This window comes from Acanthaster planci, linkage group LG08, assembly GCF_054643075.1.
Source record: "Acanthaster planci isolate LZ-2023a linkage group LG08, COTS_SCS, whole genome shotgun sequence".
Classification (NCBI taxonomy): Eukaryota; Metazoa; Echinodermata; class Asteroidea; order Valvatida; family Acanthasteridae; genus Acanthaster; species Acanthaster planci.
Genome location: NC_141784.1, coordinates 3,435,017 through 3,461,473, shown reverse-complemented (window position 1 = coordinate 3,461,473; position 26,457 = coordinate 3,435,017). Strand labels below are relative to the sequence as shown.

At 39.7% G+C, this 26,457-nt stretch overlaps 1 protein-coding gene across 2 annotated transcripts in view; it reads left to right on the top strand.

The window, feature by feature from the left end:
• The window catches only part of LOC110976009 (proline-serine-threonine phosphatase-interacting protein 1-like), a 28,425-nt gene extending 2,314 nt beyond the window's left edge, over window positions 1-26,111 (top strand). Inside the window, exons 1-12 of one of the 2 annotated variants that reach the window (XM_022228915.2) lie at window positions 1,980-2,209; window positions 4,040-4,140; window positions 7,543-7,617; window positions 9,319-9,523; window positions 11,441-11,539; window positions 15,308-15,353; window positions 15,790-15,869; window positions 17,715-17,813; window positions 18,193-18,289; window positions 20,719-20,889; window positions 21,574-21,677; window positions 23,705-26,111. In XM_022228915.2, the coding sequence (XP_022084607.1) occupies window positions 4,088-4,140; window positions 7,543-7,617; window positions 9,319-9,523; window positions 11,441-11,539; window positions 15,308-15,353; window positions 15,790-15,869; window positions 17,715-17,813; window positions 18,193-18,289; window positions 20,719-20,889; window positions 21,574-21,677; window positions 23,705-23,872 (1,197 nt within the window). In that variant the 5' untranslated portion in view covers window positions 1,980-2,209; window positions 4,040-4,087 and the 3' untranslated portion in view covers window positions 23,873-26,111. Of the gene's footprint in view, window positions 1-1,979; window positions 2,210-4,039; window positions 4,141-7,542; window positions 7,618-9,318; window positions 9,524-11,440; window positions 11,540-15,307; window positions 15,354-15,789; window positions 15,870-17,714; window positions 17,814-18,192; window positions 18,290-20,718; window positions 20,890-21,573; window positions 21,678-23,704 lie in introns of those variants that run through there. The other variant, XM_022228914.2, reaches the window with a different exon arrangement.
• The last annotated feature ends 346 nt before the right edge of the window (window positions 26,112-26,457 follow it).

The window sequence follows — 26,457 nt, the reverse complement described above, 5'->3', positions numbered from 1 at the left end:
CAACTTAAAAATTGTCGCAAAACACGCACTATTTTCCCCCAAGTAAAAATTGTACATGTACAGTAGGGCACATTGCACGGTATTTCGTGAACTGTGTAGATCCATCCAGACAGATGACTGCCCTCTGCACTCCTCGTGTTGCGGATTCGTGCATAAAATTACCTCAATGCTTGTGGCAGCCCAACCCCTGTTACATAATGGTTCTTTCCGGATATGATTCGGTTCATGCGCACACGTCGTGCGCATTCGCCATGTTCTTCAGAAGCAAAGATGGCCGCCTGTCAATGTAAACCTGGTCCATGTGTAGCTCCAAAAGTGTGCCCAAAACTCCACATTTCTGTCCTATGATGTTCAGCTCTTCAATGCCTATTGGAATCGTCTTCATTCAGCGATCAAAGTAAGGATACTTTTGTAGTAATTACGCGATATTACAGTGAACTTCGTATATGGAATTCTTCCCTTTTTACGTTTTCCAACTCGAAGGTACAAAACCATACAGTTATGTGTACAACTCTATGTGTTCCTAGCTCTGTGCTCTACATGTACATGTACATGTATGTTAGCTACTAGTAGCCAAGAGCCGGCCTCACAATGCAAGCGTCAGATATGTGTCGCTGGCATTCCACAATTTATACGTACAGGCTGCGTGAGTAGCAGTAGAAACCAGCGAGGCCGAACCTTCCACTTACCCCGGTTTTAACACTATAGAGAATTGGGGGAATAGGCACAATTGCACTTAATTTGCAACGTGATTATGTACTACGTTCATTTACTGTAATGGGGATGAAAGCTGCCAAACATTGCCACAAAAAGGGATAAAAACTCGCCTTAAATAATAGTATAATACCGGGGGGCATGTGGCCTAGTGGTTAGGGTTTGTAGCTTCTGGTCATAGGGTCAGGGGGCTCGAATCCAGCTGGTGGCAGTATGTAGGGATCTTGGGCAGGTCAATTTACCCCCATGTGCCTCTCTCCACCCAGGAGTAAATGGGTACCCATGGGGGCAGATTTGGTTATGTTAGCCGTGTGCACCTGATAGGGCTGCATCAGCTACACATGCACATGTAGCATACTCCCCAGGGAGCTAAGGTGGTTTCAGGTTAGTTCAGTTGTCGTGAGCCCAAAGTGCAGAGATAATGATAATACAGCGCCTTGAGCATCAGTAGTGATAGATATGTGCGCTATTTAAATATCCACTATTCTTATTATTACAGTTGACAATTCTTAGACATTTCACAACGCTACTTCCACAATGCTTGTCAGGTAAATGTAAGCATTTTGATGTGAAAAGAAGTTGTTGAGAAGTGTTTGTGTAGAAAGAAAAGACAGCAGGATTTTTTCCTTTTTTTTAATTTTTAAAATTTGTTGTATGGTGCCTACTTGGGTAAAGTGAGATAATGTGAGGACTGTCAGGGCTCAGTTTTCCAAGGCTTAACAAATGGCAGCAATATGTGCTTACATGTACATCATTCATCCTGTACATATGTATACTACCACATCTTGATGACATTTGGAATATTTTAATGTTACAAGCTTTTCATTTTCAGTGGTTTGATAGCGTAGTGGATAAGGCCGAGTAAAAAAACAAAATTGAAACCAAGTCATCCCTGCCTGTTTAGAGCCTTCCTTGGTTTTAAATTTTTTTCTAACCACAGGAAAATTTAGTAGAAAAAAGTACACTTTTGTTTTGTTTCAACTTATTCATCGGAAAGCAGAAAGTTTTGAGTAGGCATGGTACATGTAGGAGCTGCTAGTGTAGGTCACTTTCCATATTTTGCCATTGGCCATGTGATCTGCAAACACTGCCATATCCTAATTCATTGTATTGAACATACAATTAATTAATACTGTAACAAAAAGGTCTCTGGTGCTGGGTCAAGACACAGTTGTTGGTAGTGCACCCAGCTGGTGGTATGTTCATGTGTTGGCGCATTCCTTTTTGGGGGGGGTGCTGGGTCATGTCCATTGAGATAAAGTACAAAAAGTACAATCGACTGTGTCTAGCATTCCACTGATTGTTTGCAAGGAGGATATAAAAGGACCATGCAACCACCACTGGGTGAGGCATTTCCACAGAACACTCAGGCTGGGACACATTACTGTAGCTTGATTGGTGGCAGTCTTTTTTTTCTGTATACACTGTGAAGCTAGTTGTAGCCTTTTTATTTTATATAAGTTACTGCCATCCATCAGTATCTCTCTTCTGTCATGTAAGTTTATATTTTGTTTGCTATGTTGTCGAGTGCCATGGGGACCTAGCCTGGTAAATCTCACTCCTTTTTTTTTTTAGAGAATTAAGAAATAAAATGTTTCTTTTTTATACTTTTTCTGGAGACCAAAATAAATAACTTGTGTTCGGTGGACTGATTTTAAGTTTGTGTTCTCAACTGGCGGGCGTGGCCCCCTACAAAGGGGTCTCCATTACAATACTTCAGTCAATATTAATTTACATGTACATTGTATGTATGTTTAGTTCTTTTGTCCAACATGTCTGTTTCATTTTTGACTATTTGATTAGTGAAAAAAAGGAACTGTTGGAAACACCGATAAAAAGGCAACCTTTTTAATTTTTTTTAATTCTTAAATACCATCCGCTTTAAAAATCCTGAACACGGAAGAGGTTGGTTGGAACAGGCAGATCATTTTTGTCATTGTCTTGTTCAGGTACTTCATTTTTTAAATAGAAGATGTTGAAAATTCAAGAATCAAGCTGAAATAGGTGTACCTTAATCAAATATTTAGCACAGTCATTCTGTCAAACAAATATGTAACTACATGTACTTGCCATCCTAGAAAAAAATCAGGTTTGCAAACTTGTTAAAATCTGGTATATTTGTCCAGTCAGCCAGTGAAGAAAAGAGTCACAAGTGCAACCTGTCAGTATTTCATGGACAGTTTTGAGATCAGATTAATATGACTTTACTTTCCATCCTACATACATGTACATGTAGGTGTACTATGTATCCATGCACATGCTTACATGTACATGTACATATGTCAAGTGCTGCATATCACCAGTTCTGTATTTGTGTATTTAGTAGTTATTTTGCTAGTGTACAGGATGTACATGTAGATCGGGTGTGTGTCCATGTTAAGTGGAAATTATTCAGTCTTGTGACTTCCCACTTGACACTTTGAGGTTAAAATAAGGAACTTTATGTGGTTTCAGAGACTACTTCAAACAAGGATGTTAACACTTAGGGGGTTTAAAATCTGCATACCTGTACGCTTGTGCATGAAGTAGTTGAAGTATTGAGCATGGCACTTTCAGGATATCACAACTTATTCACTCAGCGGAAAGATACACATTTATATCAGTACAGTGTCAAAGCGTTCATTTTTCATAGTTAAGTTAAACTTCAAAGTGCACTGCCTGAAACTTTCAGAGTTGCCCATGCTTTCCTGGACAACTGAGGGCACTGTACTGTTCCTATGATGTCATTCAGGAAAGATGTGGTTCATTGCATACATATACGTTGTCTCATTAGGATTACGAAACCCAGAATTTCGCTTTACTAAAACATTGCTGAGAAAAAGGGGCTCACTGGCTTGTTGCTACATGTACATCTACATGTATGTCTTTACACATACAGTACTTGCACTTTCATCAAAGAAAAGAAAAGTTCAAGCCTGCCAAATTGAAAAAATCCAGCAGCTTTTTGTGTGTGCACTAAGAATGTAATACATGTATTGAGATTTTCTTCCTGGGATGGCATCCCATTCACAATTTTGCCCATGAAAATGGATGTGCCGGTATTCATTTGGATGTACTCATTGAAAAGCAAAGAGACGTCAGAATATCCTATCAGATAATGCAATAAATATTGAAAATGAGGTTTACCGAAACTCACCTGTGCATTTTGAAAGTAGAAATGGTACCACGCTTTCCACCTTTCTCAGGGGGTCGAGGCTTCTTTATGCGTGAAAAGAGTAGAATTATTGTTTTCAGAAAAACTTTGCCCCCTTGCAGACCCAAACTGGATGCTTCTGTGACACTGTGACATTGTGCTTGTGTTTTTGTTTCCCTTGAAAATGCCCAGGACACTGAATTCAACAGCACAAATGGCTACGAAGTGTTGCTGAAACGTATGAAAGAGGGGCGGGAAATGTGCAAAGATTACGAAGATTTCCTAAAGCAGAGGTAAGGAAGGAAGGGCCCTGAAAACAAAAAAGGGGAGGGGACAGATTATTTACTGTGAAATACTGGATCAAGTACAGTGGGAGTGATCATTGCTTCATGAATCGCCGACAAAGTCCCGTTAAATTGCTCATCAATTGGTATCAAATATGATAGCGGTATATACGTACATGATATAGGGTTACATACAGATACGTGTTAACTGATATTTTGGGAACTTCAGAATTACCCTAGTACCCTTAGAATTAATCAACTTACCAAGTACGGTCTAGCCACTTGTCCAGATGTTCTGAGGTCAGGGAAAAACAAAGTTACATGTAGATGAGGCAGATTTTGCTTGTTCAAAATTTACAAGCTCCAATGTCTGCATAAATCTTTTTCTCAGACGAATAAGTCTCCACATTTCCCTCCAATGATAGAATCAATGGGTCTCAGTTTCATATAGTTTCCTAGAAGATGACAGCATTTTTAACTTTTGCAGGGAAAAGACCTGGCAGATATATTTCAGTTGTAGAATAGATGAAACCAAGCACCAATTTGCAACACCTTATTGTCCGAGCACATGTACACACCAGTGCATGTATGTTCGCAGAACTGATGTGGCCCCAGGCCACTAAGGAATTCAACATGATTTGAGTTGGCACAGTTTGCTTCAAAGATCATGCCATTATTAACCTGTATGCACCAGAATGAATGCAATGAACTTTTTGAGATCCATGCAGGAAAAGTGTCCTCTAACCTTTATTCAGGTAAGAATGTACATGTATTGGTGGAGTGAAACTGAGCTAAAGCAATTGATGTTGCTTAGCTGTGACAAAAACCAAAAATTACAATCAGTCAGTTTATCCCAATGTCCCTGAGTGAAGCCAGTGTATCTTATTGGTTGAAAGTTTACCTGATTCAATTTGCATATCAGTAGCCTAGTCTGACTTGGATTTATAATTAAGCATTATATAGAAGTCCCTTTGTGGCCTATATTTAAGGCATGTTTGTTTCAAACAGGTTGGAATCCCAATCAGTTGTCCTTTGTTCACTGAAACCAGAAGCAGCCTAATGAATGTAGCAATCCAGTGTTGGGGATTGAGATCCGGATTTGTGTGAAACAAACAAGCCCTACAATGTAATACTAGGCAGAGTTTTGGGCAAAAAGTTTGATTAAAATTCATCCTTTTGTTGAGAACTAACTGGGGATATTGTCTATCATAAGTAAAGAAGAGGTCCACATACGGTAAATGCAGGTTGTGCAAAGGTCACCCCTTTCTGGAAAGTAGTTTTTATAGGCACTTTTGTTTCTGGGTTAATTATAGCAAAAGGAAGAGGAACATTTGAGGATACCGTAAAAAAAAAAAATCAGCTTAAAAGGGTGTTCATAATGCAAGAAAAAAATTGTAAAGGACAACTTTTTATAAAGGAATGTGAATACTTCAGGGACACATTTACATGTAAATTGTACATGTACATGTAGGGCGGCTACTGTAGGCATGGTACAGGTATTAAAGTGAATATGTTAGGGTAGAGTGCAGGAAATTCCCTTGTTGTTGGGCCCTTGTTATCCATTTGGAAACCATATTGCACAACTTGTTTGAAATTTGTCAAAATGATATTTAGTTTAATGTCCACTCAGAATCAAAGAATGAAATTTGAACAGGTGAAAACACTGTGTGCACGTACATGTATACCACAAGAATGAAATGTGAAGGATTAAAAATGAAAGATTAGTGGACACAACTTGACACAAAACCTACTGCAGAAATTTCTTTCCTAGAGTATGAAATTAGTCTTTCACTTTTGTTTTTACACATCTCTTCCCATTCTTATACTGCTTGTTTACATGCCAGTAAAAGGATGCGACGACATAATGTTTCCATTGTCTGAGAATCATTTTGCATCCACTTTCATTTCCTGTGTATGAAAATTCAGAGCATATTTACACATGTTACATGTGTACTCACACTAAATATACCTGTGGTTTTTTTTTTTTTGGAAACTGGAGTAGTACATACATACGGGTACATGTGCATCACATTTATATTACACACAGGTCTGAGTTTACCTGCTATCCATGTATTCTTTACATTTGGATAAACAAATGTATGAAAGAATTAATAACTTGTTACAAATGCAACAGAATCCTCAGGGGTCAAATTTCTTTATGTACCCAGTAATTATGGTAACTGGACCACATGGCCAGTACCTCATAAAATATACGTACCAGACCTGAACATATCATCTGTTGGCAGACACAGCAACAAAAGTAATTATGAACCAGTTATGTTAAATCATGCAATGTCTAATTCGCAAGTTTCATGCATGTAAATGATGCTTGTTCACCACAAGGAGTGATCATGAGATCTCATAAAACACGCTTTTGTATAAATGCTGTAATAAAAATGATTCCTTTAAAAAACAAAATTTTAAAAACGGCTTGGCTTTTTATTCCCAAAATAACTGCAGTAGAAAGCGTTCAGAAGGGTTTGTGTACTTTTACATAATTTTGTAATTTTTTTCAACTACATGTATTATTGCAATTGCCTTCATCTTCACCAACCCTAAAACATCTCTCCCAAGAAATCCAAAATGCCTCCCCTGAGAGTATTGTTTCCCTTGTACAAATATGACTTGATTTTTTCATTCTTTCATGCAGTTTCCGTTGTTCAGGGTGTTTGTGTTTTATGTGTCGTACCTGATTTTGTGCTTTTCAAGTTTTCTTTTTTTTTTCGTCTTTCTGTGTTTTGGGCCCCATACATTTACATCATTTCCCTTTTTTGTGCCGATTTTCAATGATGTTTCATTCCAACGGCCCCACTGGACATTGTGAAGCTGAAATGGCATCAGGTAGTAGGCCCTCACAGCATTATGAGGCAGGTTTTTAAGGAAAATCAGAACTGAATTGTGAGGCTATTTTGCTGTCCCCACAATGTTATTGGTCCCCACAACTTTGGAGTAAGAACTAGATTGTGTGCATGACTCTTAGTGCATCCATGTGTCAGCCAGATCGTGCTTTCCCATTGTAACTTGAGAAAAACTTGACATGTCAACTTCAAACATGGTATCTTGGTTTATCGCCGTGTCCTTCACTTTAGAGGTCTATTGATTTTGGACTTTTCAAATGTCAAAGAACAGGGTCAGGGTTAAAACAACCAACCTAGATGTAGTTTTCCCACAACAAGGATTGGGCATGTCAACTTCAAACTTAGGGTGTAATTGGTTGGCCTTGGTGTCCTCTCAGAGCCTATCAGTTTTGGACGTCAGTGTCATTAATGAGATAGAAATGGTTTTCCCAATGAAGACTGTTTTTATGAACAGAAATTAAAGTCACAGGTTTTAGGTATTGACTTGGCAGAACATGTGCAATCTAATAGTTCTTCACACATCATTCTTTTTTTCCAAACAATTCTATGTCAGAGCAAAAGCAGAGGAATCTTTTGGCAAAACTCTTCTCAAGATCTCGAGGACTTCAGGAGGAAAGGAAGAGATTGGGTAAGCATATGCATGTAAGCAACATGAAATGACCAAAATAACAGTGTTAAAATACAAATGTCACAAGCATTTCTTTTTATGGAATAATTGACACTGTTGGTCTGTTGGTTGCACCCAATTGCATAAATACACAAAGCTGACAGTTTGATGACTGCATGAAAGAGAATGTCTTAAAATTCTGACAACGTTGCCATGAAAAACAAATTGCAACTAACAAGGCCCATTTGATCAGTGCATGACGGTATATGTATATGTTATAGCAGTGTTTATACTGGTTGGTTACTCATTCAAAAGGCTTTTTAATTTGAGAAACATGCTTCACAGTTAAAGCCAAAGTACTGTACATGTATGCCAGGGTGTATACCGGTTTGAATTTTTAAAAAAATGTCATATAGATAGCAAAAATGCATAAAGATAATGTTAAAATGTATATGGGAACATCCAAGCATAAAAAAAATCAGATTTGCATTTTTATTATAAATCTGAAATGTTTGAAATATGAGAAAAAACCCAACACATGGAGATGCATATATACAACAGAACTCTGTCCAGTGTAATGGTCATTGCTGTCTGTTGTGTGTCCTACTGTGATAGTTTTTTTATTTTATTGTTTCTGGAAAATTGAACGTTGACTTATTTCCTTCCACCTTCTCTGCCTGCTACTCTTCCCCTGTGCCTCATACTTGTGTACTCAATCCTGCAAGGTCAAAAGGCTACCTCTGTTCAGGATCGTCTTTGTTTTGGATTTACTAACTGTGTGTAAGGTGAAGCGAGGTATGAGGAAGTAGAAATAGAAGCACAAAGGAAGGCAGGATATTTGGTTGAGTTTCCCTGGTCCGTGGTTAAAGTGAAATGCACACATGTGCAGTGAACTCATACCGTAGAGTTCACATTTGTGTAGATCCAACTTTCTTGCTTTTGCTTTGAGCCCTGCCAAAAAATCCCCTACTCTGCAAAAAGCAAGTGACGCACTTACATATGTACATGTACATGTTTTCCCCTTTAGTTTTGAAGGGTACTTTACACATGTAAATGTAATGCATGGATATAAAGAGTAGCTTGAACAATCTACTTGCTGCAAGTAACCCTATAAAAATCCTTCAAAACCTTCCCAATAACTTGGCCAAACCAAACTGTAGCAATCTGCATCATGTATTAAGTTTCAGTACAACATAGTGCGTATTTGAAGCTTTTAGTTGCCTGCCTAAAAAAGAAGTACTTGACGTTGATTGGATTTGATCTGAAATGCTTAAAACACAGTACATGTATACAGAAGAGCAACTCAAAAAATTAAGCTTTCTGAGGCTAGCACTTCATCTCTTGCTGGGTGAAGCGTCCCCCAAAACTGTGGAAAAGAGCTGGTTCAAAATCAAAGCCGGGGTAAATAAGATCATGGGATTGGATGACAGATTAGTAGGACTGGAGAAAGGTACATGTACGACCTTCTCTGAAGGGGATGAGCCTTACAGTGTTTTCAACCATGAGAAACCAGTTTGTGCTCAAAGAAATGAGAGGGGATGATCAGAGGTGACCCATAGACGTTCTCAAAACAGCTCCCTCCGCTGATCTACATGTAGCTAGCTTTCCCGGGATAGTTGAGGAAGTCAATCAGCATCAAACATGCATGTATGACACGTGATGGTGCACGCACAGCTCTGTGTACTGTTTGTGATGAGTTTGTTCTTTGTTACTCTGTTGAAGAACATTGAAGGCAGCGTGGAGTGAGGTAGTTACACAGACCGAGCTCTGTGGCCAAGCCCACATTGACATCTCAATCAGGCTAGGGGATGAAGCGAAGAAGGTGGAGGAATTCAGGGAGTCGCAAAAAGATCTGCGGCGGAAATCAGAGGACGCCATCAAGAAGCTCATCACTGCCAAGAAGGACCAGTACAACAAAGTCGTCCATGTAAGAGTTGGGTAGGAGACCTGGCCTAATGGATCTGTGGCTACAGTCTACAGACTGTTGGTATGAGCCCAGCCTGTGGGTTCCGTGCACATGTGCCCATGGGCGGAACCCTCTAACACAATTGCTTCACCCTAACCACAGGCAAATTGGTACCTGTGCTAAGACAAAACTGGCCAGTGTGAGGGATGTAATGCGCAGTTTGTTCCTTAAGCGGTGTGCTTGAGCTGGAGCCAGATTTTATGACAGGCCTGATAACTTTTATAGCAGTTGTAATTCAAAAAAATCTGGCATGAAAGCTTTTTTAATGTCGAGGCAAGGTAGCTAACAAAATCACTGAGAGTGAAGTGGCTGATTCGTCCACTTTCTCAGAGCAGGAAGAGCGAGCGTATATGCACATTTGTAACATAGGCTTCATTAGTATGCAGGAGACTATTTTTGTCACATTTCCCCCTCTTATCTCAGCCTCTGAGGTTTACTACTGTTACACAGAGAATGGACGCCATTTTAAGAAAAAATCATTTGGGTCATTGCCTCGATCAGGCAATTAGTCAAAGCTATTTTTGTCAGGTTCTTTAAAGCTTATCACCAGTTAAAGAACAGCATGCCAGAGACAAACCACACATTGCCCCTAAATTTCCTTGTTTGTGTAGGATTCTTGTTCCACATGTGTATTTCAGTTCCAGATTACATGACAGTGATGATGATGTACGTTTATATACAGTATGTGCATATCACAACACATACATGGACAAAAGTCATCATATGATAACAGCCGTAAACTGTACAAATAAGCAATGTGTAAACAACCAGACATAGCGTTTGATGGTCTTTCTGTTTCCAAGCAACGCTTAGACAGATCAGATAAGGAGCATGGCGCTATATTAAAGCAAAAGGAAGTAAAGTAGGATTTTTGCTCTGATAGTTTCAGGAAAATGGACAGAAAGAAAAACAGGAAGATTTCCCCTCCCCCCCAAAAAAAGCTTTCTTACAACTAGTCTGTACTTGAGGAAATGATGTTTTCCGGGATTAGAACATGTAACAAAATTATGTATTTCTTAGTCAACTTTTTATTCCCCGTTGCTAGTCTCCTTATTTGACTTGTGACTGACTTACATGTACAACTTTACTTGATATGGACTCAACTACATGTCTCACCAATTAGATGGGTTAAAATTACACTGCCTTTTCTTGGCAAAAGTGATGCAAGTCATTCTATAAATTCAGGGTCCAAACAGGTGACATTTTTGTGTCCCTGTTACACCTGACCTGTGTAATTTGACATCGAAAAGTCACTGAAGTTGATTACAAAGTATTACTATTTCTTTGGCAGGTACATGTACTTTACATTAATTTATCACTCTTTGAAATTAGAGAGTGTATTTTGAACTGAAAAAAAAATCGCGTATCAGATGTGACAGGGACATGAAAAAAATTAGACCCCTAATTATAGAATGACCCATGTCCAAAATCAGTGGGTTTATCTTTATAATGATGTGATGCTGTGAAAAAATTAATTTAGAACTTTAACATCCAGAGGGTCCTCAACTGGATCAATATTGCATTGTGTGAAATTAGGCTAAAAAAAAGTCGTTGGACACAATGTACTAGCATAGTCAATCTTGCTCTGCCATTGTCGATGTTTGATTGGCACATATGTACCAAGTTCCAATGGTAGATGCCCGTACTCTCAAAGTTGCAAGCACATTTGATGCACAAGAAACCGTAAAAGCACCAATAAGGCATTGCTTTTTGGACTTCAAAACCTTTAATCTGTCTGACCTCATCCTGTGTTAGACAATTACCAGAAGTGGTCAGAATGTGGCAGATAATACACTGTAATTTTATGCTCTGATCTTGTATTTCCCAGGTAGTGCTGTGAGGATTCATACATGTATGTTACGTCTTGTTCTGTTTTAGAGCAAGCGAAACTATGAGAGTAAATGTAAGGAGGCAGATATAGCTGATGACAGCTACATGAAAGGCCGACTGGTTGCACCAGCCAAGGAAATAGATAAGGTGTGTTATTTCAATACATATAAATGCACCTCCTGTTGTAGAATTTTTAGATTTCTTGAGAAATTGTCAAGACTTTTCTCTGTCTCTTCTTGGAAGGGAAGTTCATGAATGTATGAGCCCTGTTTGTTGCTTTTCACATCACTGTGCTAAATGGCTTGCTGACAGTTTTTTCAGAGATGGTGTGTACACTGCATGTATTATACAATGCATACCGGGACCTGACATTCAGTCAAGCACCATGTGTTCTCTATGTACTTGTAGGTCCATATAATTTATTAGTTACCAACTGCTCTGTCTTACCAAGGACTCTTCAAAAGCTCAACAGTCACTCTTGTTGGAAAACCTCAATAAACCTTTTTAGAGGAGGCATTAACAAGCAGTTGCAGGTTTAGAGTTACGAAGGAAAAGCCCAGAGGGTCACTCCAGATAGAACCCAAAGGGTCGAGTTTGAAGTGAATTTAACCCAATCTGCATGTTGGCCTGAGTGAGATTTGAACCCTGGGCCTAGAGGTGAAAAGGAAGGAAAAGTAACACTGCACCAACCTTGCTTCTCCGACTAGTAATTGCAGGGGCGTCATGAGACTATGTTAAAAAAAATTTTTCTACAAGATCCTGTCCAATGTTTTCATTCTCCCTCAAACCCAAAATAATGCCAAAGTTGGGGAATGGAGTAGGAAGCTTGTCCAACTATTGTTGAACATGTCAAAGGGAAGTAATGTTTTTGGACAAGCTCACTGCATTGTGGTGTTGGATTACAAACCAACATTGTATTCTGTGCACAAAAAAAACACGCTATTGGGGATGTACACCATTTAGGCAGTGATCAAATATGGGGGTCTTTCCATGAGGTTGAGGCATAATTTGTGACGGTGTCCTTTGTTACGTGGGTTCCGTAAAAATGAGCAGCTATTTCCCTGCACGTGGATTCCAAACTGACATTGTTATGCATGTACATCTTACAAGGATGACAGAGCTGTGTGTTATTTTTACAGAGTAAATGACCTACTCTACAGGTCATGACAGGTGGTAAAAGTTACCCATGTAACAAGGATACCGTCACAAATTGTGCCCCAACCTCATGGAACGACCCATGACCCAAATGATCAAATGAATACTTGAAATCAAGTCATCTTTGCCCTTATGTTGAATTGGTGACTTGAAGTAACTTTGTCAAAAAAATCAAATTAAAAGCTTAGAAAAAGAAAGTTTTGGAAATCACTTGTGTTGAAATCAGTTTTGTCTTGTGCTTTGAGCTGCTAGGCCAATCTGAGTCAACATTTGAAGGACACTCATCCAACATTGACCAATCACATTCACATTCTGATGACCGGTGCTTGTTTTATTTAAAAGCATGCAGACTAACTTTCCATCTTTGAGTCGGTGGACAGCCACTCAAGAAAATTCCCGAATAGGAAAAAAAAATTCACTTCACCCATTACATGTTTAGGCACAGAATTCCAAGCTTGTCTGCCATCAAATCCCATTATGAAATCAGAACTTTAAACAAGGATACTGTGGCATTAGTTATTTGTATGTGGAGCCTAACTTTCATGTTCTACTGAACATGCATGTTATACAAACTTCAATGCATTTGATACACCACAAAGACAAACACTTTGAAGATTTGTTTATTTTTTTCTAATAATATGACCCCAGTTTGAATTTCATTTTCGACATGCTCAGTCATTTAGCCTATCATGTTATTGTTAACAAGGAAATGTTTGTATCTCAATAATTGCTTTTTAAAGTAAATTCCGTGTTCAGCCGTGAAATTTTCAGAGCCATCTGATTTGATTTCAGCATGTTACTTTGAATGTTCAAAGTGGAAGCACTCATCCGGCCACTGAAACTGCGCAATACAAACATGAGAGAAGATTAAGTTTCTATCCATTCACTCTGCCTCCAACATTCAGCGTTGTGATTGAGACTTCCTGTTTGGTGAAGTGTTGGGAGTATTAAAGTCACAAAGGATGTGATGGCAGAAATATCACCCTTGGCACTAACATTGCAACTACAGGCCTTAATTACATGTAATGTATCCACAGTGTTTTTGAGGAGATTTGTTTTTTATACAAACCTCCATTTAATGACTAATGCAGTGCCTTGGGTTGTAACAATATCACATTTGTATGGTTCATTGTCACAAACAGGTCATGATATACATGTACATTGCAATTCAAATTTAGAAACGGTCCACATGCTGTACTGAGGCCTTCACTGCATTAAGGGGACAATTTCTTCTGTTAGGAAAGTTGGAACCGGGTTGTTGGCACAAAAAAATTAAATTTCCTTTGAGGCTCCCGTAATGTCTATTTTCCAGCACGTGTGTAGTCCCCATAATTAGGTAACAAGTGCTTGTGCCTTGGATTGTTACATGCATCAGTCCAGTATCATGTATTTTGCATCTTTGTGTAATGAAATTAAACTGTTCGCTTGCTCTGGGTGTTAATTATGGAAGTAGTGTATTTCAAGAATTCGTAAAAATCAGTGTTTTTTTTTACTTGGCAAATCAGCATGGACCTCCCATGGAAAACAAAGATTACATGGGTTATTCTTTAGAAGCACTGTACAATGTCTGTTACCTTTGATATGCTGCCCCATTGAGTATGAAAATTGCTCCTTTGTCTACTGTCCTCTCGAGGAAACAAGTAAATTCTTCGTAGTCACTTTGTGTTCCTGAATCTCTCCTAAGCCAGAGTTTAATGCAAGCTCGTCATCCCATGAGCATTGAATAGGAACGTGGGGCATAGCCTGGCCACCCTATCTACTCGTTGACACTGTTCTGTTAGATTGCTATGCAGACATGATTTGGGCAATTCATGGTTCTTGTTAGGCAGTCACATCTGCTTTTGAGCACAATTTTCTTTTGATTAGCAATGTCTATTTAGTAGAACTTTGGTTTTTAATCTCAATCCATAGTTAGTATGTGGGAGAATTCAGGGCTGTTAGTAAAACTCTAATTGTGTGCTTTCTTTTATGTTTTCATAGCTGATGGAAGGAAGGGATTTTGAGGATAAGTTGTCTACTCATCCGTCAAATTGTGTTTATTTTTCTCCTCCTTTCTCTAATTTTGACCAGCTCTGCAAAAAGGTGTATCATGTCACATTTTTTTGAATTTGAGTTACATATATATATATTGCTCACATCCTAAGCTTTCATTTGATACAAAATTAATTCCAGTGGCATTTTGCATTTTGGAGTTATTTGCCATTTGCATATTCATATAATTTCATTTTTTTTCACACACGTTTTTGAGAGAATGCCCTTTAAACGTTACAAACAGAAATATTAAACTTAAATTAGACACTCTCTTGATTTCCTTATCAACAGAGGCTTTCTGGTGAAGCAATTGGCCTCAAAATATTTCCATATATTTTCACCCTTGGCACATGGAATGGGCCATGGCATGTTTTTGCATTGCGTGACACAATATAACGTTTTGCAGAGCGGGTTACAATTTGCCAGTAATTTTGACATTTCGATGCCTTTTGTCATGGGAGGGGTTGCTCTTTGAAATATTTATATATATACATGTGTCTCACCTTTTTGTATTCAGTTTTATTTATTTGTGGTGATTATATGTTTGTAGTTGAGTTTTGGGGATGTTTTATTAAAATTGTTGAAAATTTAAAGTGAGATTTTGATCTCCAGAACAGCTCTTTAGCCAAACCACATGCGTATGCAGTGCTGATGAGGACATGGATCTATGTTGTGATTGATGGCACATTTAACTCATTCTCAGTTATTGGTAAATTCCCTATTTCTCAGATGGCATTGAAGAAGGACAGGACTAGGCAAGCAGCCTCAGTTGCTGGTAAGTTGATATCTTAAGATACAGAAACAAGAAAGGAGAATTCTGCTCTGTGAGGATGCATACACCCTCCTCTTATTAAAACTTTGCCTTTTAAATGAAATAAAAAGAGGTGTGTTATTGAAGTGCAAGCTTTGTAACTCTGCCCGACACACTTGTGCCACATCCAAATTTCCTGCGTACCCACCAGTTTTTGGTTTTTTTGCATAGCTCAAAAATTTTCTTGCCAGAATTTTTCTGCCTTGCAGTTTCAGTCAATCAAAGAGGCAGTACGCGTATCTTTGCACTCATCTTGGTCAAATCCACAAACTAAATCCAAGCACGGGATTGGTCTCAACCCGGAACTCTACCTGTCATAAGTGTGTTCTTGGCACCACTGCAGACATCTGGCTTCATGTTCTATCTTGTTAGATATGTACATACCGTCCTTGACTTTCAGATGCACAGTACCAGAAAGATGTAGCCTCATTAGACCAGACACGGCAACAGTGGGAAGAACAGATGGCGCAACTGTGTGTGGTATGTTAGGATTTGATGCTCACATTTTGTCATCACTCCTTACATCTACCTCTTTCCAACACTTACCAAATACATAAACTTTACACTTTGGCCACTTTCCACCACAGGATATGTAAAAACAATCTGGGTATCTGTATACACAGGCATGGTGGAGTGGTTAAAATGTCAAGCACACCGGAGCTCTTCTCCGGCTGACGTGTGGAAACACTCTAATCCCCCATTTGTTCTGTACACACATACAGATTCCAAGAACATTGGAGATAGACCGTGTATTTAACTTGAACTTGGCTGCTGTACACAGCCCGTTAGAGTAGCAAATATCACTCTTTTAGAATGCTACAAAATATTTAAAAATATGAGTCTGCGGTAAGAAAGATGTCACGAGCAGTTTTTAAATGACTCCAGAAAAAAAAATTTCATGGCATGGGGCTGTGTGATGTTGAAAGTTTGCTGCTTCTCTGAAGTCACAAATTTTGGCCCCAAATAATGAGTAGATTTTTATGCCCATCTTAAGAAGACCACAATGTTCATGGCAAAATACAGTAATTCCTTTGTCCCTTAACACTGAATTTGCAAGGATTAGCATATTTACTTCATAAAGTATGCCTCGGGTGAACACACTTTTCTTACTAAAGTTGGCACGGCCTTTCTACTGGTCATTTACTTGTAGCAGCGTAGTTTTCACTTTGTCTTGTCGGACCCACATATTACCAACTGTGGACACAAAATTGTGCCAAGTTGTATTTATGCAGTTCCTGAAAAATCCTGGTCATCTTATTGGTGGGTTGTTGATCATGTGACATTGAACTACAACATTACATTGTATTGAACTACAACATTACATTGTATTCCAACATTACTGCATACCAAGATGTGACACATAAACCTCAGAAAAGTGAAAGTTCCACCTCACGGGTAAACAGAATGATAAAGGTTTCATCCATCTATTGTTTAGCCACACAATTTGTGAGACTGCAGCTCTGCTATTCAGACAAAATAAGTTATGTTCACTAGAGCCAAAGAATGGCATGTCATATGCGACCCACTCTGTGAAAATAGTTGCTGGAGCCACTTTGAAGTAAAAAGTCCTTTAGGATAATTTTGCACAGTGAGCACAGTGTAAATCAATAGGAACCCACAGCGTTTCTCATCATGGAGTATAAGCAGGAAGCGAAACTGAGTGATACCGGTTTATCAAAACAAAAGCTCAGTTTACTCTTTCCGATGCAATAGACAACTCAAAAGGTGACTCTGGCGACTTAAGACTTATTTTCACAGAGTGGGTCACCTATTTCAGGGGCAGGTTTACATGTACAGGCATGAAGGATAAAGATATAGAAAGTGCTCACAATTTCCGTCTGAATGAGCACAAAACTGGGCATGTTGGTGCACAGTGGAGTACTCCGCAAGTGCCTGTCAGTCACAACAAATGTTTTCCGTGTGATTTCCAGTGGAATGCATGGTTATGAACAGATTGTTGCTTATTTGCACTGGATTCTTCAGCTCCAGAGATACAGTTGTGAAGAAAGTGAAATGCAGAGAGATCAGAAATACCGTAGTAGCCTGCAGATGCAACCTTTGTTGTAATCCTTCAAGTTTATCTTCAGAGAACAAGACACCCTCTTGTTGAAACTGTGTTCAAGCCTCAGTTGCCTTTAATTAAGATGCTTCATTTTGTTCAGAGTGAAATTATAAAGCAAACATTGATTTTCTTTTTAACAGTGGTTGTTTTTTCTGTTTCTGTCCATCATCAGTGAAAAAGCCATTTATCTTTAATTCCCTGTAATGTTTGAAATCTGCCTACCTGTATCAGAAGGAGCATTTTGTTTGTCATTCATTGAACAGATTTTTCAGCAACTGGAGACAGAAAGAATTCGCTTCTTACGGAATGCAATGTGGGTCTTTGCCAACATTATATCCCTACAGTGTTGCAGTGATGATGGGGTAAGCAAACACAATTGACTGTTTTCATGTAGGCCCAACTAAAGTTAAATAATTGTGTTCATAAAAAGCAGGAAGTTATACGCACTTGTTAGATACACTACTCAAAAAAAGTCAAGGACCACTTTTTTCATAACTTGTAATCTTTTTCCAAGCAATGAGCGAGGTCTAATTCTTCCATTTTTGGTTGTCTAGATGGTGTTCTCATCGGAATAAAAAACCTTTTACGTTTCAAACATCAAATGCACATTTTCAGCAGTAAAATATCTCATATAAAAAAAGTATACACAAAATAAAAAGTAGTCCTTACTTTTTTGAGTAGTATAAAAAAGATGCGGCTTCTTTGTATATTTTTATTTCATGTATTTGCTATTTTTTACAGAATTCTGAAGACATGAGGAAAGCTCTATCGGAATGCCATGAAGACAAGGATATTCAGCTGTTTATTTCGCAGAAGAGGACTGGAAGCAGCAGGCCAGGTAACCATGACAACCTGAATGATGCAGAATGGTGCAGAATGAAGCATTTAGATAGCACTGTAGAATTTTATCATTGACCGGGAATGGTTTAGCCAGCTTTTTTGCATAGAATTTTCTCTTTTTCCCAGGGATCGAGCAATTACTGGTAAGCTACATGTAGGCATCTCACCGAATCATTCTTGTCTATCAGACATCTTCAAGATAACTCAACCTCAACAGGAAGTCTTGCGGGATCCCTATGCAGCTTGGCTTTCTAGGAGATGCACAATCTTTTACACGTAGATTGTTGTTTGATACATTTGGAAACTTAAGCAGTGTCTTCTGGCCTATACATTTAGGTAATGGGATCCTCCAAACTGCTTAATTGCATTGGATGACCTTTGACCTCTTGGTAAGGGTTTGTAACTCCCGATTGTAGGACCGTGGGTTCGATTCTACTGATTGCCACAAAATATGCCCCATCACTTTACCCATGCTTTCTCTCTCCGCCTAGGGAGATAAATGGGTACCTGTGAAGGCAGAGAGCATGGCCGCCAGAACCAAGGGGGGGGGCCCACTTTTTGAGACGCGAAAAACATAAAAGCACTATATTTACACTGCATCTTTTCTAAGGTTGTGCAGAAAAGGCTAGTTTTAAAAACGTTTGGAAAGGTACACTTTACCCCTACTTTGTATCTTTTGTCTTGACCATACGCCATCTTTCCTCGTCTTGGACGTCACTTCAAATTACGTCATGTTCTTGTAAATGTTGTAAACCCATGGTGCGTTTGAGCAGCTAGTCCTGGTAGCTTGGCAGGATGCGTGTGCATCATCTGGAGTTAGTATACGCGTACTCCCTGCATTCACCCTGATATAACACGAGTAGCTTACTCGAAAACGGCAACCCCTGACTGGTAGGTTGGTAGATGGTTGCGCTGCAAGGGGGCCAATTTCACCATGCCCACGGCACGTTGGTCCACGTGATGCTTGTTGGGCCACATTGAATGCATGCATGATTAGGACGCATGGTGCAAAACGAGAAGGCAGGCAATGTTGAAAGGGATTTTAGTTGCGTTAAACTCTTGCCCCTCCAAGTCCTCAATCTGGTTAAAAACAATTCTAATGGTTTGGCTGTTCTAAATTACACTCAATAAATATTTATTCCAACTTGCATGAAGAACAACTTCAAGAATCGTAACAATAACAATGCGACATGCCCCTGACATGGGCAGTGGGCACGACTTAGCCCCACATACACATGTAGGGCCGTACATCGTGGTTGTCTTTTGAAATCCACCTTTTAATTTTCGCCAGTACGGCCCTTCTTGTATGGAAGCTTAGTGCAGACTATCGGGAACTTTTTTTTTTTCCGAAATAAAAACAGCCAGACAATTTTACTTACACCAGTCGACTACTTAAAGTCTGACTATCCCATGACAAAAATCCTACCGCATTCATTTTTTTTTTTTTTACAAAAGAGGGCATCTTTTTAAACCCAGCCTGTAATATATGCTGAAGATGTCTGTGGCCATTTTGAATAAATACGCACGATATAATTTTCATCACAAACTCACTGAAGGTTGATTTATCCTGAATACGTCTTGTTAATTTATTTTGCAGAAGCCTCAATTGAAGGCCACTCGGCCCTACACATTAGCAGAATCAGTAGAGTTATGCTAATGTATATATGCAACACAAATGAAACAAGTTTTATGGTACAGTACGTATGTGTATATTGGCTCTGTGGTTTTACTGAAAATTCTTGTCATTATGTCACTTTGTAAATGCAAGCAGATTTGGGGCCAAATTACATAAGCAAGTGGCCTGGAAAGTCCCCAAGATTGCTTCAGAGAGCATCTAAAATCCAAACTGGCCCCGAACCCCACACCGTGGCTTCACAAAAATTGATCACCTAAGGATGGAAAACACTGCCCCCCCCACACTTTTTTATACCCTCTGACGGGCCTGGAGAGGGAGTAGTATTGGGATTGATTAGAAAGCCAAGGTTGCTTCTGAAATTGCTACATTAGGCTGCACCACAGCATTTTAAGGGGAACAGTATCCAACAGTATTTGTCATTCACAGGTGCCAATATACGCTTTCAACATGATCAGGATAGGATGTCCGTCATATGAAAAACACATTTATGACTTCAATGGGATATCAAAACAGCACACAGGATAGAGCTGGCTTTAGAAAAATTGCATTACCTTGCAGTTACTACAGCCTTGTTATATCTCTGCAAAACCCACGAGTACATGGACCTGGCTAGAGATTCATGAGCTGTAAATGATCTTAGCCAATGGGCTTACTTTGAAGATCCCTTTGGGCCACTCACACAGATTGAAATGTTACCTTAAAATGTTGAAATCTTCAAGACTTTGCAAAGGTTCAACTCAGTGTTTACCAAGTTACTCGTCCTTTCCCATTTTTGGTATTCTTTCTTCAAGCACCCATTGTGTATGAGTGTTATTACAGAGACAACATGATGGGCAAAAGTGGGGGTGGAATAACTAACAGTCGAAGCAGGCAAACCTTGCCTCCAATTCCCGGCGGCCCGCCCAAGATAGATCAGACCCGAGCCTTGCCCTCACCCCCGCCGCAGTCTCCACCCAATCATGGTAAGACACGCGAACATGTATGCACTTTCAAATAAGTGGCTTAGTCAGACATTTTTTTCATTTTCTAAATTTTTTGGGAGCAAAAATGTCAAGAGTGGGATGATGGTGACTGCGTATGTTTGTTTGTTTGCTCATTGGTATCAGTTTCCTCCAAACAGTATGCTGTGGTGTGTTGAACACTACTTGTTAATACTTTATACTAGTACAGTGTAGTCACTGGTTAAGTGGTTAAGAATGCCCGAATGTAGAAAGTCGATAGTTGAGGGTACAAACACGCAAGAGCGATTCACATTTTATACTGCCTACCTTCAAAAATGGGAAGAAAGAAGTATATAATGATATGATAATGCATGCAAATGTTATGCTTGAGGCTTACAAATAGAAGTTTTTTTTCTTTTTTTTTTTTAAAGATAAAAAGACACGGGTTCTGCATGATTTTTCTGAGAGTGATTTCTCATTGATGTTTGACTTGATTCAAATCCCGTGCCTCGTGATACAAGCTTTCAGTGTCTTTTAAACATCAAGGTACTCTGATTTCCTCCCTCGTACTCTTGTTTTTTTTTTTCATAAATTTGCTGTTACAAATTGTATTTTCATTGTATACCAAAGGCAAAATGGGCACTGAAAAACAGGGTGACTCTAAAAACCAAATTGGCAAATGTGTTTTGTTTCGGTTTTCCCCAGCTGGAATTTATTCCTCAATGGGTGAGTATTCCACAGGAGTTGTGGGAGAATCGTCCAGCATAAAAACCAACAAGTTCATGGCCAAGTTCGACTACGATGCACAGGTGAGCAAATGATGTTCCAGTGTTTCTATTTTGATGTAATTTGCTTAGGTTTGTGCAATACATGTCAAATATCTAATAGAAAGTCCAAAGACCAAGAAAAAGGCATATTGCATGAAGATGGAATATGTCAGTTTTTGTATTCCTTACTCGTGCTTTGGAAATTCAACATTCTGCGTGTAAAATGATCAAGAAATCAAAGAATGATTCATTGCTGAATGTTACAACTTCCTGCCTGGTATCAGTTTCGGTTTGAAATGCCATGCTCTAAGTAGCATCTAAATGGTCCAAAACATTAGTAAAATGCAACGGCAATGAATTGATTTTCAAAGTTGGGGGAGGGGCATTTGTGAGACCTCCAAGCATCAGCCATTAGAAGTACTTGCCAAAAGTGGAGGGGTCATTACCCCCTCAGTCGATAAAGTGAGGGGAGCAGTGCCCCATCCCCTCTTCCACGGCCCATGATAGAAAAAATGAGAAAAGTCGCAACAGCTCTCAGAAACCAATGAGTCATTCTGCCTCATCAATACATGGTCAAATATCACAGGGGGCACCAGGGCTTTTCTCAACATGGTCCTGTGGAACTGCTTAGCACACGTGATATTCTAAGCGCACAAAAAGTGTGCTTTAGTGCAGGAAAACAACTGGAGACCAGCCAAAATGTCACGGAAACCCTGTTGCTTGAGATTGGCTCCCCTCTGAATTTGTTGCTTTCCTGTGAAATTTGTAAGCATATCCTGCTCCGCAGCACTGTGAAATTGGGGCCTGGGTCCTCACAGAGCTACCCTTACTGCAGCTTTCTGGCTTTGAGCCTCAGCACAAGTGGGTCTGCCTATACAGCGTTGCAAAAGCAAGGTTAAGTGCATTAATAGTGACCCAGTAATCCCGCTTTGCATACTCTCTGGTCACCCACGTCCCACGTGCACAGAGTTCTGCTGCCCAGGATGTAGCGCCAGCAACAGTCGCTCTGCTCTTGGCAACATGCCAAAAAACTCCACAGCAGAGGACTACCTCAAGGTCAGACTGTTTGCCGTGCGCATTGATTGAGTTGAAGTTTTTCCACAGTGTGGCCAGCTGTGCACTAACAGAAACGCTTGAGAAAATCATCAATGTATCACATCAAACATTTGTTGAGTTACACTTAATGTCAGACACCCGGAGCGTATCACCAGTGCCAAACTGATTTGTTGAAGTAAAGCTGCGCCACCAGCATCAACAATGCTTTGCAAAACAGCGCCTGCAACTGATTAGACATGCAACCATGAATGACATCCCACCCTCATTGCTCCTCGAACCCAACTAACCTACAGAGTGTACCTTGGCGGTGACGCACAAACCTACATCCAGCAACTCTACCATGACCAGAGGGATATTTGATATTGGTTTGAATCAGCAACACCAAGCCACTTCAAATGCCACGCAGTGGAAACAAAAAAATCAACATACTGTGATGCATTCACTAAGCAGTGTCCGTGTGTTGCTCGGGTTAGGGTTAGGGTAAAGATGGGGCATAGTCCTTGGCCACAGTATGTCAGGGGTCAGTGGTTTCTGATTTGTGCCCCTTAAACAAAGAAACTGACACATTAGGAGACATGGACATACATGTAGGCATTAGGGCTCGGTGAGTACGGTAGCCTGTGGGTCACTGGTTAGGCTCTACTTGTGACAAGTGGGTTAGAGTCATCAAAAGCAAAAGGGTCAAAGGTTAGAGTAGCAGCAGGAAGAGGAACAGTCAAGGATACCATTAATAAAATTAATTCTTCAAAGATTGGTGAAAATTAGGATTTTCAATGAGTTTTCTGAACTACAAAAGACGAAGGAGTGGCCATCCAAGGTAGGTAATGTAAACAGGTGTGTGTACCTGTGTGGGAACACCACAGATAATGGCTTCTAATTTTGGTTGCAGGATTAGTCTGTGCCCATGTATATTCCGAGCATCATCTCTTCATCGACTAACAACAACTTCTGCTTTATCCTTGGGTGAGGAGGTAGCGTCACCAATGTCACTCTTTCTGTCTTTTCCCCGTCAGGGACCTGAAGAAATGAGCATTAAGGCAGGCGACATCCTCACCATCATAGACAGGGAAGATGAGACATGGTGGTATGCAGAGTTGGACGGCAGGAAGGGCCACGTGCCAGCAGAATATCTCGGCCCCTATGCCAACACCGGCGAAGAACTGCACAACACATTTCTCTGATATCCCCAGAAGGCTAAGCAGAAGAAATCTTTTTACACAGGTTTTAAATTTTTTTAGGGGGAGGCGAGGGCAGTGTTGGGGAACAGCAGTTTACTTTCCATTATATTCTCTCATCCATAGGCATAATTGTAAATAAATAAATGTGATGACTTTTTTTCTTGCAATTCTTTTGATACGACAGTTTATCCAATTATTTGTGGCCCACCTTCCCAAAACCAGGCTGAAGTCGGTATTCGTGATGTTGGACAATTCCTCTCCTTCAGCTTTTTTTTTACACTTCAAAGTGGTCTGTGCTAAATCGAAATTCTGTCTGCAGTAAGCTTCTTACGGGTAGTGATAGCTGCAAACCTTCCATGAAAATATGAACGGTGAAAGTTCCACTTTTTAGGGTTATGAAGTTGCCCACTTCAGTCTGGTTTGGGGATGGTGGGTCACATTTTTAACCAAGTCAGATATTAAAACAGCCAAGTTTTGTTGTCAGGATGAATTGTGTTAAAGAATCCTAAAACTTCCAGGAAAAGAGAGCAATATTTTATACTTTTAACATTTGTATTTTTTTTGTACAAATTAAGTTTAAGTTGTGTATTATATAATGGAATTCGTACAGGAAATTTCATATTGTGGAAGAAATTTATAAAATTCAGCAGTACTCAACTACAGTCGTCTTTGAAGATGATAAGATGCTGCTGAGATGATAATTTTGCATATATTGAGGATTGACAAAGGACTGACTCCCTTGCCTAAAATACATTCTAATCCATGATATTTCTCTGTTGGGGCTTACTAGGAAGCTGCTGCCGAAGCTGCTTACTATGGGCTATTGCTTAAATTTTGTCATGGCAAACCAGCCTCCGCTTATGTGTTATCCACGTTTTCATAATGTGGAAGCCCTTCCACCGAAGACATTATGATAAAAACCTGGAAGAAACATTGTACATGTATATTATATTTTTCTAGGGGAATATATACTTTCATCCTTGGATGAAACAAATTTCTGTAGCCAATTAATTAATTGTCTTCCTTCAGTTCCCCTTGTTCTGAAAATCAGTGGCTAAGGACTCAGAAACATGTAGAGCGGCTGTGGTTGGTTGTTGTCGCCTGATTGATCAATTATTTGTTATTAGACAGAGGTTAGGGCCTTTCGTGATTTTTTTTTTCATGACGGGTATTGCCCTAACACTAACATTCGTGTATATTTATGACACTGTGCTCAGTGTTTGAGAGCTTGCGAAAAATTCACAAGCCTACTCGGGTGGGACTTCAACCCACGACGTCCGGTCCGAGTCAGATGAAGCAGCGGATACTGTCAAGTACTTCAAGAGATGTACTTTGTGTCGGGAAGATGCACCAGCCAGCCGACCCCGGCAAGCTCGATAGTCGAGTGCTTAAGATGTCTGCACTAGTAAGCAGAAGCTTGTGGGTTGGAGTCCCACCCAAGAGAGCTTTGATTTTGTTGGCAAGCTCTGGGACGAACACTGAACATACAGTGATATATTATACATGTATGTCAGTTACCAATAAATTTACAAATGGCGCGGGGAATGAGAAGTTGTCAGCTGTGTCTTATTAAACCAATGTGACCAGAGAGATATTGCATTGTTATCAAGGAAACATAAAGTTCAAATCTGTGTATATTGCTCAGGCTATAGTCATAGTTTGTGTTAGCCAGAGCTGTAGGCTACGTTCTTCCTATTGCTGTTTAAAATGTTACATGACCAGAGTTACATCACGAGTCATTCAGTCTCGCATGATTCACACCCTTTTCAGTTGAACTGTGTCGCACGCATCCCTTTGCTAGTCACACCCAGCGCGAAACCGATGCGAAACGTATCTCTTTCTGTCCTTTGTCACTGCGCATCCCTTGGACCTGTCAGGTGACAGGCAAAATGGCTTGTCATTGGTCTCTGTTTGACTGCATTAAAACAAATTTCTCAAATCCAAATGGCGGCGGGAAGGGACGATGGTCGACAATGTGACCTGGTCATGTTTCAATGGATTTAAAATTTGTCACTGAAATCGAAATAAATCTTCTATTAAACACGACTTTAGGATTTTCTCTTCAGAATTTAAGTGATTACGTCGGGTGAATTTAAGGGCGGATATTATATGCACTTTTTATTCCGTAGAGGTTTAGAGACTTTTCTTCACCATCCTATTTGTATACGCGTATCTTGCATTTTGTATCTTTGCACTCCATAGTCAGCAAAGTTTAAGAAAAATAAATTCCCAGAGGACAATAGCGAAGTGTGTTTTATGCCTGATTTATTAATACGGACAGATCTGGTGTCAGTGCTGCAGACACTTGCCTGTGATTGCCCACACCGACAGGCGCAAGTCCAACTCAAATCGGATGGGCTCAACTCGAGTATAGGCTCAGCGCGACTCGACTCAAACAGCACCTTGTCCTGTATGATCGAGTTCAATCCACTTTCAAAATGATCTGATCCAAGCCAAGTCAACCTGATCACAACCCTATCGGTCGGTGGGTCAATCTGGGTTAATATATTCCAAACTAAACCTTGCCTATTATCCGAGCCAGTACCTCTGTCAGTCCAGTGTAGTCAAATTCTGTATCATTGCGCAGA